Consider the following 14531-nt stretch of genomic DNA (forward strand, 5'->3'; position numbering starts at 1 on the left):
TATCCAGCCATTTCGTTACATCAACTTACCAGCAAAAAAAGAAGAAGTTAGTAAATGTCTTCATCCATCAATTAAAGATTGAAGAGGTTTGCTTAAGAAGGTAAATTAGGGAGGATGATAAAGCCAGCACACTATTTTATTTTATTTATTTATTTTTTTCAGAGTAAAAGCAATCAAGAATCCCTCCATTACCTTTGACAGTAGGAGGGCAAATGCCACTGATCATTGTGCATTCCAACCAGGCAACCACTGGATGAAAATAACACCAATAAATTTATAAGGGAAAGCTTAATTGCCCTTAGCACTACGGTAGCAGAGCTAAGAACTTCAACTTGATTTCAGTTGGGCGAGCATAAGCAGCCTATTCAACTATTCCTATTTGGCTATTCCCCAACTTGCCTATCTTGTAGTCCTCGGAAGCCATACCAATCTATAAATGGTCATGTCTTATACCTATGTACAGTATACTTTCCACCGAGACCGAAAAATCTAGCTTTACATAATTGAACTTAAAGTACCTGCAGTGGCAAGGTCGGCATGAGGTTATCAGTCAGCAGAAACAGAAAAACAGGACAGGAATTGAGAAAACAAAGAAAGCAAGGTGAATGATCAAAGTGCTTCCAAAGACCCACGAATCGAACTTCATGTTATCGTTCGCATTCATATAAAATTATTATCCTTCGTCTTCGCTGTTACACTATTATCCTTCACATTCACACACACGAAACTATACGTCTATACCTAGCTTCTACCGATATATATAACATAGAACCATACCTTCTCTTACCATAACTTCTTGCCACTAGAAAACTTAAAATTCCAATATTCTGGTTAAAAGTTTGTATATCGAGTTATCAACCACCATTTTAAGCATGGGGGGAAACCATATAACTGTCATTATGACTGATTTTTCAGGCCATGTATGACCAAAGAATTCACAATAAAACTACTAGAAGTAGAAATTCGAATATCATAGTGATATCAAGATCTTTTGGGTCCAATTTGGACCTAGAAGTAAAATATACTTTCAAATGGCAAGCATGGATCTGCACTAGTCACTAGTGTTATACTTGGATTAGCTATCATTCTTGTTGTTTTGGTTGAAATTCCTGGCGTTCGAATTTGATACTAATGTTCATTTCTGAATTCCAAACATCCTCTACTTAATTTCCTTCATATATGTGAATGAGCTCCAACATTCCACGACCAATATAGCTAGTGATACTAAATTTGCTTATAAAAACATGTAGGCCTCCATTGATCAGATGAATCGAAACATTAAGTAACCACAACAAGAATCAGCATGAAATGAATAAAGCCAAAGAAACCATATAGATATAGCTAGCAATGATGAAATATACCGACTCAAACTTCATTCCGGTGAAGCAAATGGAGTCCATGCCATTGATGCCAGGCTATGTGATATGCCGAGCCAAGAAATAAAATCTCCCAAATAAATTATCAAACTAACATGCCAACCAAAAAAAACAAAAAGCAGATCGACAACCAGGAAGGAAATGATAAGGCCATCTCCAATCGTGGAGGTCTAAAATTTTAGACCTTTGAATGGTACTATTCATCCAAATAGTGAGGTCTATAATTTTTCCAACTCCAATCATTTGAGGTCTAAATTATAGACTTTAATATATTTTATTATTTTTATTTTGTATACTTCAAAATTATAAGTGTTTTTAGTTATATTACTAATTCAAGTATACTTAGACTTATTTTTAAAGACAAAAATATAATTTTAATGATTAAAGAAATCTTACTATATTGTTAGATAAGACTTTTTGAGTCCACGTGTCGATTCATACACAACTCTACAGATTACCGATTAGATTTTTATCTTATCAAACACGTTTGGTCAAGACGAGGACAAAGAAGACCCCGGTGATATGGATGTGGCTTGATTTCAGTTTGAGAGTTTCTATTGGAACATCTTAATCTACTCACTAGACCTCCATCAATTTTTCATTATTCAATGACATATGTATCCTTATACAAAAAAACCGTTAAAGACAGCAAACTAATAAGGAAAATATTTTGAGTCTCTGCAAAGATTTATAGTAATGGAAACACATTTACAGTACTTTAATTATTCATTTCTATTTTAGTTCTCATTTCATATTTCTCATTTTCTTTGTTTATTAAAGCTTTTAAAAAAGAAAAAATCAAGAGAAAATGCATTCAAAATTACTTGGCAAATTATATAAAAATAAAACTATGATACAAAGGTGTTTTTCTTAAGGATCATGAAACAGGGGGATAGAGAGCCCTCATGTAAACTAACCAAATAAGTTTTTGAAGCGACATATAAGACAAAAATAAATAATAAAAGAAGAGCGTGAACAAACCTATGTAAATTCCAGCATGCAACCATAAACCATAAAAACTAAGCTTGGAAAATACATAATTTGAAAAACCCTTGATAAATTTATGTTAATTAGTTACACTATCTTTTTCAATAATTATTTCAGATTTTTTTTTTTTAGCAATGTCAAGTTTATTTTGTGGTAAATAAATAATCATGGGAGCACTAACTCATCTTTAATATTCCCAAAAATTTTCTTTTATGAGTAAGGTTAAGTTAGGTATATGAAAAAGGTTTACTTAGCAAATTTTATTTTTTTAAAAGCAAATAGGAGGTGTAAAGAGCTGAAAGGTCAAATAAGCAAATATGGACGTCCCAATAGAAAAACTCTTTCAGTTTATATATTTGTGGTTGTAATAATTGACAATTTATTGTCATGTTTGAGTCAGTCTTTCCATTGTCTTCGTTTTTACCGTTATTTTTTTTTTTCAATTATTGTAATGAATAAATGCAGTAAAATATTATTGTAACGGCTCATTTTGTATTATACATTTATACTTCATAATTATATTTAGTTAATGTATCATACCATTAATAAATAATAGGGAAAACATCACAAATGTATGAACTTTAGGCATTTCTACACTTTGGTGTACCAACTTTCATAACTATTAGAATGGTGTATCAAGTTGGCTCTAATCTTTCATTTTGGTGTATGTCGTTAAATTTTCCGTTATCTTAAAAAAAAAAAAAACTAACATAGCTAAAGGAAAGATAACACAAATTTTTATTTTTTTTGCAAAGATAACGGAAAATTTAACGGCGTACACCAAAATGAAAAATTGGAGCAAATTTGATACACCATTCTGATAGTTATGAAAGTTGGTACACTAAAGTGTAGAAATGCCTAAAGTCCATACACCATTTGTGAAGATATCCCTAAATAATAATAATAATTATTATTATAATAAACTATTAGGTCAAATTTATTTCATAAAATCAAATTTATTCAACAAAAATTTTGGATTAATTATACAATCATGCAACTTTAAGCTTGAAGTGGGCCAACTTTGGTGGTCTATATTTAGACCAAAAAATGGACTTTAGACCACCATAAAACATTTTTGTAATAGACCTAATGCATGATTATAGATAGTTTTTGCTCAATCATAGTCTAAAATATAGACTTTGAACATTCGATTGGAGATGGCCTAAAAACCCTATAGCTACGATGCTATATATATATATATATATAGCTTTTCAACTAAAGAGGTCACCAATAAAGTGGCCGGTAGCACTGTAACTAGAGGTTGTTCAAGCTAGTTTTGCACTTTTCCACTAAAAGTGAAATAAGGAGGAGGAGGGCTACCGTTGTGGTTGTGGTTTCAGTTGGGAGGCTACGAATAAGATCGGTAGTGTCAGTCTCTCCCGATCTAGCTATCTCGTCTTTCAAGAGTAGTCAAGTCACCTTCAGCAGCCGATGTCTGTCTTCCACATTCAATTCGAGACGACCGTCACGGCTTCCAAGGCATGCGGTTACTTGACCACCAAGCGTTACCGCCGCGAATGCCGTTCTGGGAAAGCAGAATTAATTCTATGTTCCCCTCATTCAATGCCTTGGACTGTCCACCTCTCCTTGATATATACTGGTTTCTCACACACCCTTGATCACAACTCTTGTATGCGATAACGGCTCCCAATACCACGTTTTACACCAATTTTTTTTTTTTTTTTTTGAAATAATTACACTTCACTTCTTAATTAGTGATTAATTTGAAATTTAACATAATTAAATAATTAATCAATCACCACATGTGGTCAAGTTGGTAAGAGCCTCCAGGTGTAGAGTCCCTGCACTCGGGTTCGAATTCTGCGTACATGTATTGGAGTTAAATCTTAATATATTCTTGACAGCTAAAGAGAAGGAGGCATTTTAACATGATCCCTCACATAGATTAGTCTCTAAATCTAAGAAGCATTTAAGAAATCGTGTAATTTCGATGGAAAAAAAAAAAAAAAAACCCATACATTTCCAAGAACAAGTCACTATATAAATGCCTCACCCCATACCTTTTACCCTCACTAACTACCCACCACCAAACAAAAGCACACAAGCTAAGAGCTCGATCGTTGTCCATTTTCATTTCTTCAATGGAGTTCGTTAGCAAAGACACCACCTGGTGGGTCTTTACCCTCCCAGCTTTTCTCGGCTTCTCGAACATTCTCCAACCCTACTTCCTCTTCTGTTTGGCCGTTGCTTTTGTATCCATTGCCCTTCTCACTTGGGCCTTCGCTACCGGCGGTGTCGCATGGAAAAACGGCCGGAACCAAAGAGGTCCGGTCGCCATACCCGGACCCAAAGGCCTTCCCGTGTTTGGTTCCCTCTTCAGTCTCTCCCGCGGCTTGGCTCACCGCACCTTAGCCTCCATGGCTTGGAGCCAAATCACCACTACTCAACTCATGGCCTTCAGCCTTGGCTCCACTCCTGCTGTTGTGGCATCTGACCCTCACACAGCCCGGGAAATCCTGACCTCCCCTTACTTCGCTGACCGCCCAATAAAGCAGTCGGCTAAGAGCCTTATGTTCACCCGAGCCATGGGGTTCGCTCCCAACGGACCATACTGGAGACTCCTCAGGAAAATCTCCTCCTCCCACCTCTTTGCTCCCAGGCGCATTATAGCACACGAGGCCGGCCGCCAGCAAGACTGCGCCACCATGCTGTGCAACATTGCCAAAGAACAAGCCCGCTGCGGAACGGTGTCGCTTCGAAAGCACCTACGGACAGCGTCCCTCAACAACATCATGGGGAGCGTGTTCGGGAAAAGGTACGACCCGGCGGGGAATCATAGCGAGGAGGAGCTGAGGGAGCTCGAGGATATGGTCAGGGAAGGGTTTGAGATATTGGGTGCTTTCAACTTTTCTGATTATCTCCCTTGGTTGAGTTATTTTTACGACCCATTCCGCATCAATGAGCGTTGCGCCAAGCTCGTCCCCCGAGTGAGGAAACTCGTCCGGAGCATCATCGAAGAGCACCGACTCAGCGCCGAGTTGAAGAAGCAGCAGTTCTTGGAGGATCACGCTGATTTCGTTGATGTTTTGCTCTCTTTGGATGGGGACGAGAAGCTTGAGGAAAATGACATGATTGCTGTGCTATGGGTACGTAATTTTTAAATTTTATGTTTAATTCATTTTGTTACTTTTAATTGATTAGTATTTGAGTTTTGGTACTCATCTTGTAGGAGATGATATTCAGAGGGACTGATACGACCGCTTTGCTGACCGAGTGGGCGATGGCCGAGTTGATCTTAAACCCCGAGACTCAAGATAAACTTTACAAAGAGATTCACAGCCTTGTGGGAGAGAGGAGCGTGACGGACGCTGACGTGGCGAGACTGCCTTACTTGCAGGCTGTGGTGAAGGAAACCCTGAGAGTGCACCCACCGGGCCCACTTCTGTCCTGGGCGAGGCTGTCAACGTCCGACGTCCAGCTCAGCAACGGGATGGTGATCCCCGCCGGGACGACGGCGATGGTCAACATGTGGGCCATAGGGCAAAACCCTGAGGTGTGGGGGGAGGCGCACGTGTTCAAGCCCGAGAGGTTTGTGGTGAGTGAAGGCGGCGCTGACGTGGACGTGAGGGGAAGGGACCTGAGGCTGGCGCCGTTCGGGGCGGGGAGGAGGGTGTGTCCGGGGAAAAATCTGGGACTGGTGACGGCGTCGCTTTGGGTGGCGAAGCTGGTTCAGGGGTTCAAGTGGGCCCCGGACGAGGGGCACCGGGTTGATCTGAGTGAGTTGCTGAAGCTGTCTTGTGAGATGAAGCATGAGCTGCATGGTGTGGCATTGCCGAGGTCTGCTGCTATGGTCTAGTGATATAATTAGTTAGTATGTAACCCCGTTTATGTAAATTGTAGTGTCCCTCGTTTTCTGGTTGAGTCCTGTTTGGGAGTGCTACTTATATTTATGCGTATTATTTGAAGTAATATATATATCGAAGTATGATGTTAGTTTGTTCTAAAAGAGCTCTAAACCCCAAACCCCTTTCTTTGAATCTATATATATATTCTGACAAATCGATCGGCTTATTTCTATTTACGAAGAGATGAGTCAACTAGTTGTTATCGACTGCTATTCCCTCGGCAGAATTATGAAAATCAGTAGCCTATAGAGGAAGTCTATAATCATTCTTCTATGTATGAGTCCGCATTTGATATTTACACTGTGAAGTGCATATTTTTTTTTTGATCTGGAAAATTCATTAAAGAAAGGCAAAAGCCACAAAGAGAAACAAAGGAAGAACAAGAAGAAACTACAGTAACAATACACTGTGAAGTGCATTATTAAAGGGAATTAAGTGAAATTTACTAACTAAAGCCGTAAGGAATCATAATCTATTTTTCTTGTTATTAGAGCATTTTTAGTAGATTCTCTATCTTGACTTATTAAATATTTTAGAGAGCATATTTAGTTTTTTTTTTTTTTTTTATCAATTTTAGCAGCTGCACTAAACTCTTAAGTAGCTCCCTATTTTAACTTTTAACTATCAAACTCTTAAATATATAGAGCATGTAACTCTTTATTACTTTTGTTAATTTAAAACATTACTTTTAATTTTTAAGTAGTTTTATATAATTTATAAATACATATTAACTATTTTTTCTTTATTCAATAAATAATATAAATTCAAGTCTAGTATCATTTGGTCTAGTGGCATAAGTGTCCCCTTTATAAGTGAGAACTCGTGAGCTCGACTCAGAATAGATTAGTTGTTGTATATGAGTTATTTATTTGATAAATAAAAATAATAATATAAACTCAAAACTAGCTAAAATAGAGAGAATTGATGCAAACGTATTTTAAAAATGACTAACAAAGATAACTTTTTAGCTATTTTGACTAAAATTTGACTAAACAATGGTTAGCATTGCTAAATATGCTCTTATCTGCAACTTTTAGCATTGTATTTATGTTATTATCAATTTATGAATTATGTAGAAATGTCATTAAGTCGTTTCCTGATTGATCAATTTATCTATTCCAATCTCTTGTGAAACAAAAACCCGTAAGCTAAAAGGAGATGAAAATTAAGAAGAAGATATGCTCTAGTGCCCTAGTAGAGAGAAATCCAAGAGGAGAAAGAAAATTTGGTGGTCGGAAAAAATTTCTGGTAAGATGATGAAATGTTTTTGTGTAGAAGTAAGATGACCGTGAGAGCAACCAGTTTTGAGGTCCATACATATCAATCATGAATAAAGGTCAAAGGGAAGACCGGAGTTGCCGACCTTAAACTCTCTTATGCTTAAGCCAGATATAACTAATAAGAATATAGACAAAGTATGAGTAAGTGAAGAGAGGTTGCTTACTTTAAATGAGAGGAGATGCATGTATTTATAGTGTAGGTTAGGGCTTGTCATCATTTTCTTTCCCATGTGGGCCCAAATGTGGGTTACCAAAGATAGGAATGTGAATGTAGCATATGTATTGAGCCTTTGCCCTATCTTGTGGAGTTAAGACTTAAGCCTCTTTAGATAGCCATTTGGCCGTGTGGTTCCGATATTTAGGCCCATTAGAGCATCTCCAACAGATGTGTTAAAAATTTTGGGTCAACTTTAAATTTGGCAGATGATGTGATATTTGACAATTTTGTTATATTTATACTTCAAACCCATCAGTTAAAATAAATGTTTATTTTATTAAAACACAAACTGCACGATCACATCTTCTTCTCCTTCTGTTTCTCCCTTTTCTCCTCCCTTCCTTCTCTTCCTTCATCATCTCTATCCAAAACTGATCACTCATTCTTCAACTCAAATCCAGCTGCATAAGCTCAAATTGCTTAACAACAAAATAATCACATAAGCATCCAAATCTAGGAAAACCCAGGTAAACAAACAATTACATACACAGATTTGATGAAAACCCAAAAAAGATTTTGAAAATCAAGAAACGGTATATACCTTCCGCAGCTTCTCATAGTCTTGCATAAGGCTCTAATGTTAAATCTAGCCCTTGAATCCTAATACAGAGCATACGAAGAAGGCTCCACAGCAACAACCCCTTCCATCTTCTTCATCAAAATGATCACAGAGAGACTTTTACAGAAAACCCACAGAACCCCATTTCTTGCTTTCTAGTTTTATTTGTGAAACTTTGAACCAATTGAACCAAGACTAGAAGTTTTGCTTTGGTTTGGGTACCAGGTATGAAGAAAGAGAGAGACGAGAAAGATTAAGAGAGAAGGTAAGAAAAACAATAAAAAAAAGAAAAGACAAAACGGTTGACCCTGTCAAATTTTACAGGATGAAGCTAGATCTGTCTTCCACGGTGGATTTGAAGGATAGGTTGAAGAAGCTGAGAACCGTCTTTTGTATTCGTTGGAGCTCCACGATGGATTTTGACACCACCGTTAGAGATGGTCGTATCCATATGATATGAACAATTAGTCTTATCCAAGCAGATTGCTCCAAATTGCTGGTCCTTGTACTAAACTTCTTTCCCCTGCTTCCTTTTTTTTTTTTTTTTTTCATCTTTTGCTCTGCAGAGGTAAAATATTACTTCCAATCTTTCTTATCCAAGGATATGTTCTAGATTCTTGATATATAGTAGTTTTAAGTGGTAAGTTGTAACCGTTGCTATGTCAAAACGAGTTCCTAATTCTTAGCTAAAAATTTTGGTGCAAGCTAGAATGATCTTTAAACAGAAAAACCCAAAAGGTTGGGGCCTAAAGAGTAGACGGTTCATTAATTGTTGTCATTATGTGATAAATCAAAACAAAGATTATAAAGCTAACTAGCTAGTTAATTAACTCCACACGAAAAATCTGTATCACATATTTTTCGTGAAGGTAATAAGGTAATTGATGCTTTGGCGAATTATGGTACGACTTCTCCTAATATGGTGTGGTGGGATACTCAACCATATTTTATTTTATCGCATTGTCAGAGTGACCAATTAGATATTCCCCAATTTTGGTTACAATAGCTTGTTTCTTTTTCGTTGTTTTTGTAGGGAGCTTTGGTTTGGTCCCCCTCCTAAGTCCCTTTTTTTCTTTTTACTTTTTTAATAAATTCAAGTAAGGGGAAGGCCCCTTATTTGCTTCAGCTTAAAAAAAAAAAAAAAAAACTTGGATACTTTTCTATTTGGTGAGTTTAGTGCCTTTATATTTGGTTGCAGTAACTATGTTTTACTTGTTTTCTTTTTAAATATAATCTTTTATCTCTGAGCTATAAAAAAAAAATAAATAAATAAAAAATTCCATGGGTATGAGTTTAGAGTGGATAGATGCAACTTGGAAGTGTGTACATATATTTAGCTCCTTTAACCTTTAACATTATGCAATGTAATGATTGAAACCTTTTAGTGTTACTAATATGATATGAATTATGGAGTATATACGATAAAATCAGTAAAATTACACAATAACTAATTATTCTGTACTAAATTCATAACTTTTTTTTTGACCTAGGCGTCTCTGCTAGGGTTTCTCGGTGGTCTCTACATTGACAAATTACCAAAACTTCATCGGTCTTGTATCGATCTCTCTTTCTCTTTGATGGCAGACGGTGTGGATGGGCTTCCTGCGTTGGTCATCGATACGGACTTGTTTTTGGTTACACTGGGGGAGGTAGGGGCTGCTGCGTTCCATGGTGGCTATTGGTTCATGGTTGGCCGTCTATTGGCCCCAAAAGCTACGCTTCCAGGATTTAAAGGAACCATTGCTAATATTTGGCACCTTAGATCGGGGCTCACTATACAAGATGCCGGTGAGCGATTTGTTTTCCAGTTTGAGAGTGAACCAGTGCAAAATCGTATATTGCATGGGGATCCTTGGTTCTATCGCAATACCATGCTGGTGGTGGGAGCGTATGATGGATTCTGTCCGGTGGAGGCTATGCCGCTGAATACAATGGAGACTTGGGTTGTGGTGAAGGGTCTTCCTTTTGCTCTGCGAAATAAGACGACACTCGAGTTGGTGGGGGCGTCAATAGGGTTAACAGTCTGGGTGGATCACAACGCTATTAAACGAAAGGAGGAGGAGCAGCGGGTCAAGATTGTTTTTGACGTTCGACGTCGGATCCGTACCTGGAAGGTAATCTAGTTTTCCCCTGTGGTGAAGCCGGAATTGTCCTTCATTTATGAGAAGGTTAAGGGATTTTGTCGGGACTGTGGATTGTTCATCCATGATGCTCTCGGTTGTGATAAGATGTTGATCAAAGAGAAGGCGGCTATTCAGGCTGCTCCACCAGTGTCTGCTATGGTTGGGTTGTCTCTAACCTCAGGGTCAAAGGTTCATCGATCACCGGTGGGGTCTGGCCGAGTGTTGGAGTTTGCGAACTAGATGCCGAGGAGCTCTGCTGCACCAAATTTGGAGAAAGGTTTGGGATCGAATAATAAGGGTGAAGGGGAAGTTCCCGCTGGGAAGGGAAGCCAGGAGGTTTTGAGATCACTCGGGGTCGTGGGATCCAAGTTGGTGGGAACTCCCATTATCTTGGGAAACACTCGAACTGGCCTTAAAGATGGAGGTGGTATGCAACTTCCTGTGGTTCAGGGTGGGGTTAGTGATTCGTCATTGGCAGTGGTTCCTGCTGCTGCGATGACTATGCGTGAGATTGCCCACGTGAAGTTTTCCTCCATGCAAGTGGAGTCAGCGGGAAGGAAGAGAAAAGCTATCACAAAGTTGGATAGGTTTGAGAAGAAATACTTGGCATTGCCTGATTCGTCGCTTGAGGTAGGAGAGGATGTCTCATTGATCCTACAACATAAGAATGGTAAGATTTTGGTTTCACCAAAGAAGAAAAAAATTGGACGTCCGAAAGGAAGTAAGAATATGGTGAAATCCACATATGAGAAGGAAGAGAAAAAGCTTCGTAAGTATAAACGTCGGGGAAAAGCTTTGACTTTTGATTCCACTCTTGAAGATTCTGATCTTGACAAGGGTGGTCGACAAGCTATAGTGCTGGAGGGGGTGAATGAGACTAGTCCTTTGGCGGCGGATACTGTTGTGAAGGCAGCGGTGGAGTGTGATGGTTCACAGTTCACCAATGAGTTAGTTTAATTCTGTTTTGGGTCGCAAAAACCAATATAGTTGGAATCTTTTTATGTAAGTTTCGAGATATTCTAGGTTTTTGTTAGAATAAAAGGGCTTAAATTTACCAAAAGGTGGGTATACTCGGGATTTCTTGGGGTTTTATTCTGCTAAGATAGGGTCTCTTGAGGTACTAAAGAACGATTCTTTCTGTCGACCCCAAAGAGGTGTTTCGTTTTTATACTTCTTGCTGAAGATTAATGAAATAGCTGACCTATTTTTTTTCCAAAAAAAAAAAATTCATAACTTTTCACCTATAACGAAGCCGTTAGATTAACAAATTAATAGTCATAACCCCATTTTCCATTGGACAGAGCTTTAAATTAGAAAAGAAATCATAATATATATACACACACACATATTTAAGTCAAAAACTTGCCAATTGTAATTGTCGATGGTGTCATTGGTGTGTATGCGAGCAAGTTTATTTTTCCCATAGGGAAGGCCGCAGTGGAAACTTTAATGCGCACCAGAAATTACCCGAAGTCGACATGTCATTGATGTCATAAGTCATAACTGCTTGGCACACACTTCATCAGATCATCTCCCTTGTTTTAGTTGCCATACGTGGTCCTCTCTCTCTCTCTCATATGCAAAAAAATTTCACCTAAGTTTCAGTATACAATGATCACTGGTCCAAAAAGACATGGAACCAGTAAGACTCGGACGACTGGTTGGGGTTACCTGCTAGAGCGAAAAGCACAGTAGTGCATCATCGAAGGAACACAACGTCGTCGTCGTCTCCATCATTGACCTATGACTCTAAGAATGGCCTGCTAGCAGCTGAGCAATAAAAAGGTTATGATAGGAGTGTTGTCATAGTCAAGTACAGTGGGGTGGCAGTAAATAGTTACTATTTTCACGTGCTTTTGTTTCCTTTTTCAATCACCTATTGAACGATTCTGATTCTCTTTCCAACATAAACACATAGAATCTCTTTCCCTGACGCAAAACAACAACGCAACAGAGCATTAACTGCTGGGCAAGAGCATGGCCTTTCTAGGGTTCTGAAGGAGGATCGTGAATCAGAGATTGTGATTCCTTTTCTTTGTGTCCACGCAGCTTGGGGATCGTACGGCTGCATAGCTTTTGAGTTGTATTGAATTGGCAGCCAGCTGATGATCGATGATCATGCACTGGTTCGTGTACTGCAAAAGCTTTAATGGCGTGTCTTCATTCTTGGGTAGTGAGCAAAAGCCTTAATGCAGGGAAAAGTAGAAGCCACGCAGTGCTCTTTCTGCCGAGCTACCTCCATGGAATGGTGCACTGTAATTTTGCAAGTATGCCAGCTTGCATATCTCGCCATTCCATTTCTTCATCGATCAATTTAGTTGGAGATATCATTCCTTCCTACATAATTTAGTTACTCGCAGACCAGAAAAGGCAAAAGCTAATTTAGTTAGTCTTTCTTGGTGCTTTCATGCTTTATGGTTTTCTTTCTGGGTCATTTGATGCCTTGGGGTTTAGTGAGAATATTGTTTTGAGGGTATTATATAGCTTGCTGCATGCGTCCTAACATCTAAGGATACTAAAAGTTTAATCTTGTCTAGCAAACTACTTGGTCACTTGGCTCTAACCCTTAAATGGGGTGTACTTGATACGGAATCAGCTTCTCTATTAGAATATGACTTATTATAATTTATTTGGATTTTACTCACAGCCGTCAGATATAAATTCAAGGACAAGATGATGTCATATTAAGAAGCATCAAGAAGTTATTTTAAGTTCATCCCTTACAATTTTTTTTCTAACAAATTATAGTTCTTGCAGAAAAGCCAAATCCACATACATACTAACATGTGTTACATTGGCTTAGACACAGTTTATATGGATATATTATTTGTCAATTTTTCTTTTGGCAGTGAACTTCTACATTAAGCACTCACCATACCTTAAGTCTTTCATATCCACTCATGTTTATTCCTCGTGATTCACATTATGGTAAGCCTTACTGCCTTAGTGCTTGCCTTTAGCTTGTACTCTACTTTTTCTCTGTGTAAACTTTTCACGTCTTGTCGACATTTCAATAAGAAAAATCTTTTCTTTTTTTTAAGAAAAAAAAATCTATATATAGAGAAAGTATTCAATCTATAATAAGCATGATGAAATTAACTAAGCTCTCCTAAAAACAAATTAAAGGGTTAAATATTATTTACTCTCTGAACTTTCAGGAAAAAAAACAGTTCAGTCACTACCTTTTCAATTTCACACGTTTACTCCCTCATCTCTCAATTTTGAACCAATAGGTTAATTCCGTAAAAAAACTATATTAAAATATCTATTATACCCTCAGTTCATCTTTTTTCTTTTTCTTAATTTTTTTTTTCCTTTTCTGTTTATCTCTTCTTCTTCCACCTCTCTTCTCCTTCAACATCAAAATTTCTAAAGCGACCAAATCAATCCGAAACACAAAACCTCTCTTTATCTGCTCAATCAAAAAAAGAAAAAAAACAAAACAAAAGAGAAAAAAATCTTTTTAAAAAATTTTAATTAATTAATTAAAAAATTTGAGGGTAGAATAGACATTTTTTGTCGGAAAATAACAAATTTGATCTATTGGTCCAAAATTGAGAGATGAGGGAGTAAACATGTGAAATTGAAAAGGCAAGGACTGAACTGTTTTTTTCCTGAAAGTTCAGGGAGTAAACAATATTTAATCCAAAATTAAACTATGCAATCAATTATATTTTCCCATTTACAACAAAAATTATAAAATTAGGGTTAATTCCTGTTTACCCAGAAATCACATGTATTTTGCCTACTTGCACCAACAAGTTTGTATTGTGCCCATTTAGACAAATCTTAGGGGAAGAAACTTATAGGGGTAGTATTTTCTAAACTAGTGTCTAATATATCCTATGCTGACTTTTGAGTTTAACCTTTGCTTTTTCTTAGGAAAACATGTTCAAACTCTTGAAAAAAAACAAAACTAGCCTTCAACATGCCTAAGTTTTTCACCTAATGGCCTCCTGCCTAGCGGTTACTTTAACCGGCGGAATCACTGCTGCTTGTTTCTATCTTAAGCTGACGCAAATTTTTTCTAAGAAATCGAAAGTTCAAGCCTAAAAATAGTACAGGAATAGAGGCAGAAACAGAAATAAACATTTTTAAACATCAAACTAAAATAAAATGACAA

The 14531-nt window shown here is 37.5% G+C and overlaps 1 protein-coding gene across 1 annotated transcript; it reads left to right on the top strand.

Annotated features, from left to right (window-relative positions):
* The first annotated feature begins 4420 nt into the window (after positions 1-4420).
* LOC112200562 (cytochrome P450 78A7) lies at positions 4421-6324 on the top strand. The gene is made up of 2 exons (XM_024341600.2): positions 4421-5470; positions 5554-6324. The coding sequence occupies exons 1-2, from the start codon at positions 4466-4468 to the stop codon at positions 6178-6180; spliced, it is 1632 nt and encodes a 543-aa protein (XP_024197368.1). The 5' UTR covers positions 4421-4465; the 3' UTR covers positions 6181-6324.
* The last annotated feature ends 8207 nt before the right edge of the window (positions 6325-14531 follow it).

Source organism: Rosa chinensis, chromosome 4 (genome assembly GCF_002994745.2).
Source record: "Rosa chinensis cultivar Old Blush chromosome 4, RchiOBHm-V2, whole genome shotgun sequence".
Classification (NCBI taxonomy): Eukaryota; Viridiplantae; Streptophyta; class Magnoliopsida; order Rosales; family Rosaceae; genus Rosa; species Rosa chinensis.

What these genes read in the sequence shown, in the direction of transcription:
- LOC112200562 (XM_024341600.2), top strand. Translation starts at nt 4,466, where the DNA reads ATGGAGTTCGTTAGCAAAGACACCACCTGGTGGGTCTTTACCCTCCCA. An exon ending in ACATGATTGCTGTGCTATGG is followed by an intron (nt 5,471 to 5,553) that starts GTACGTAATTTT and finishes CTCATCTTGTAG; the next exon opens with GAGATGATATTCAGAGGGAC.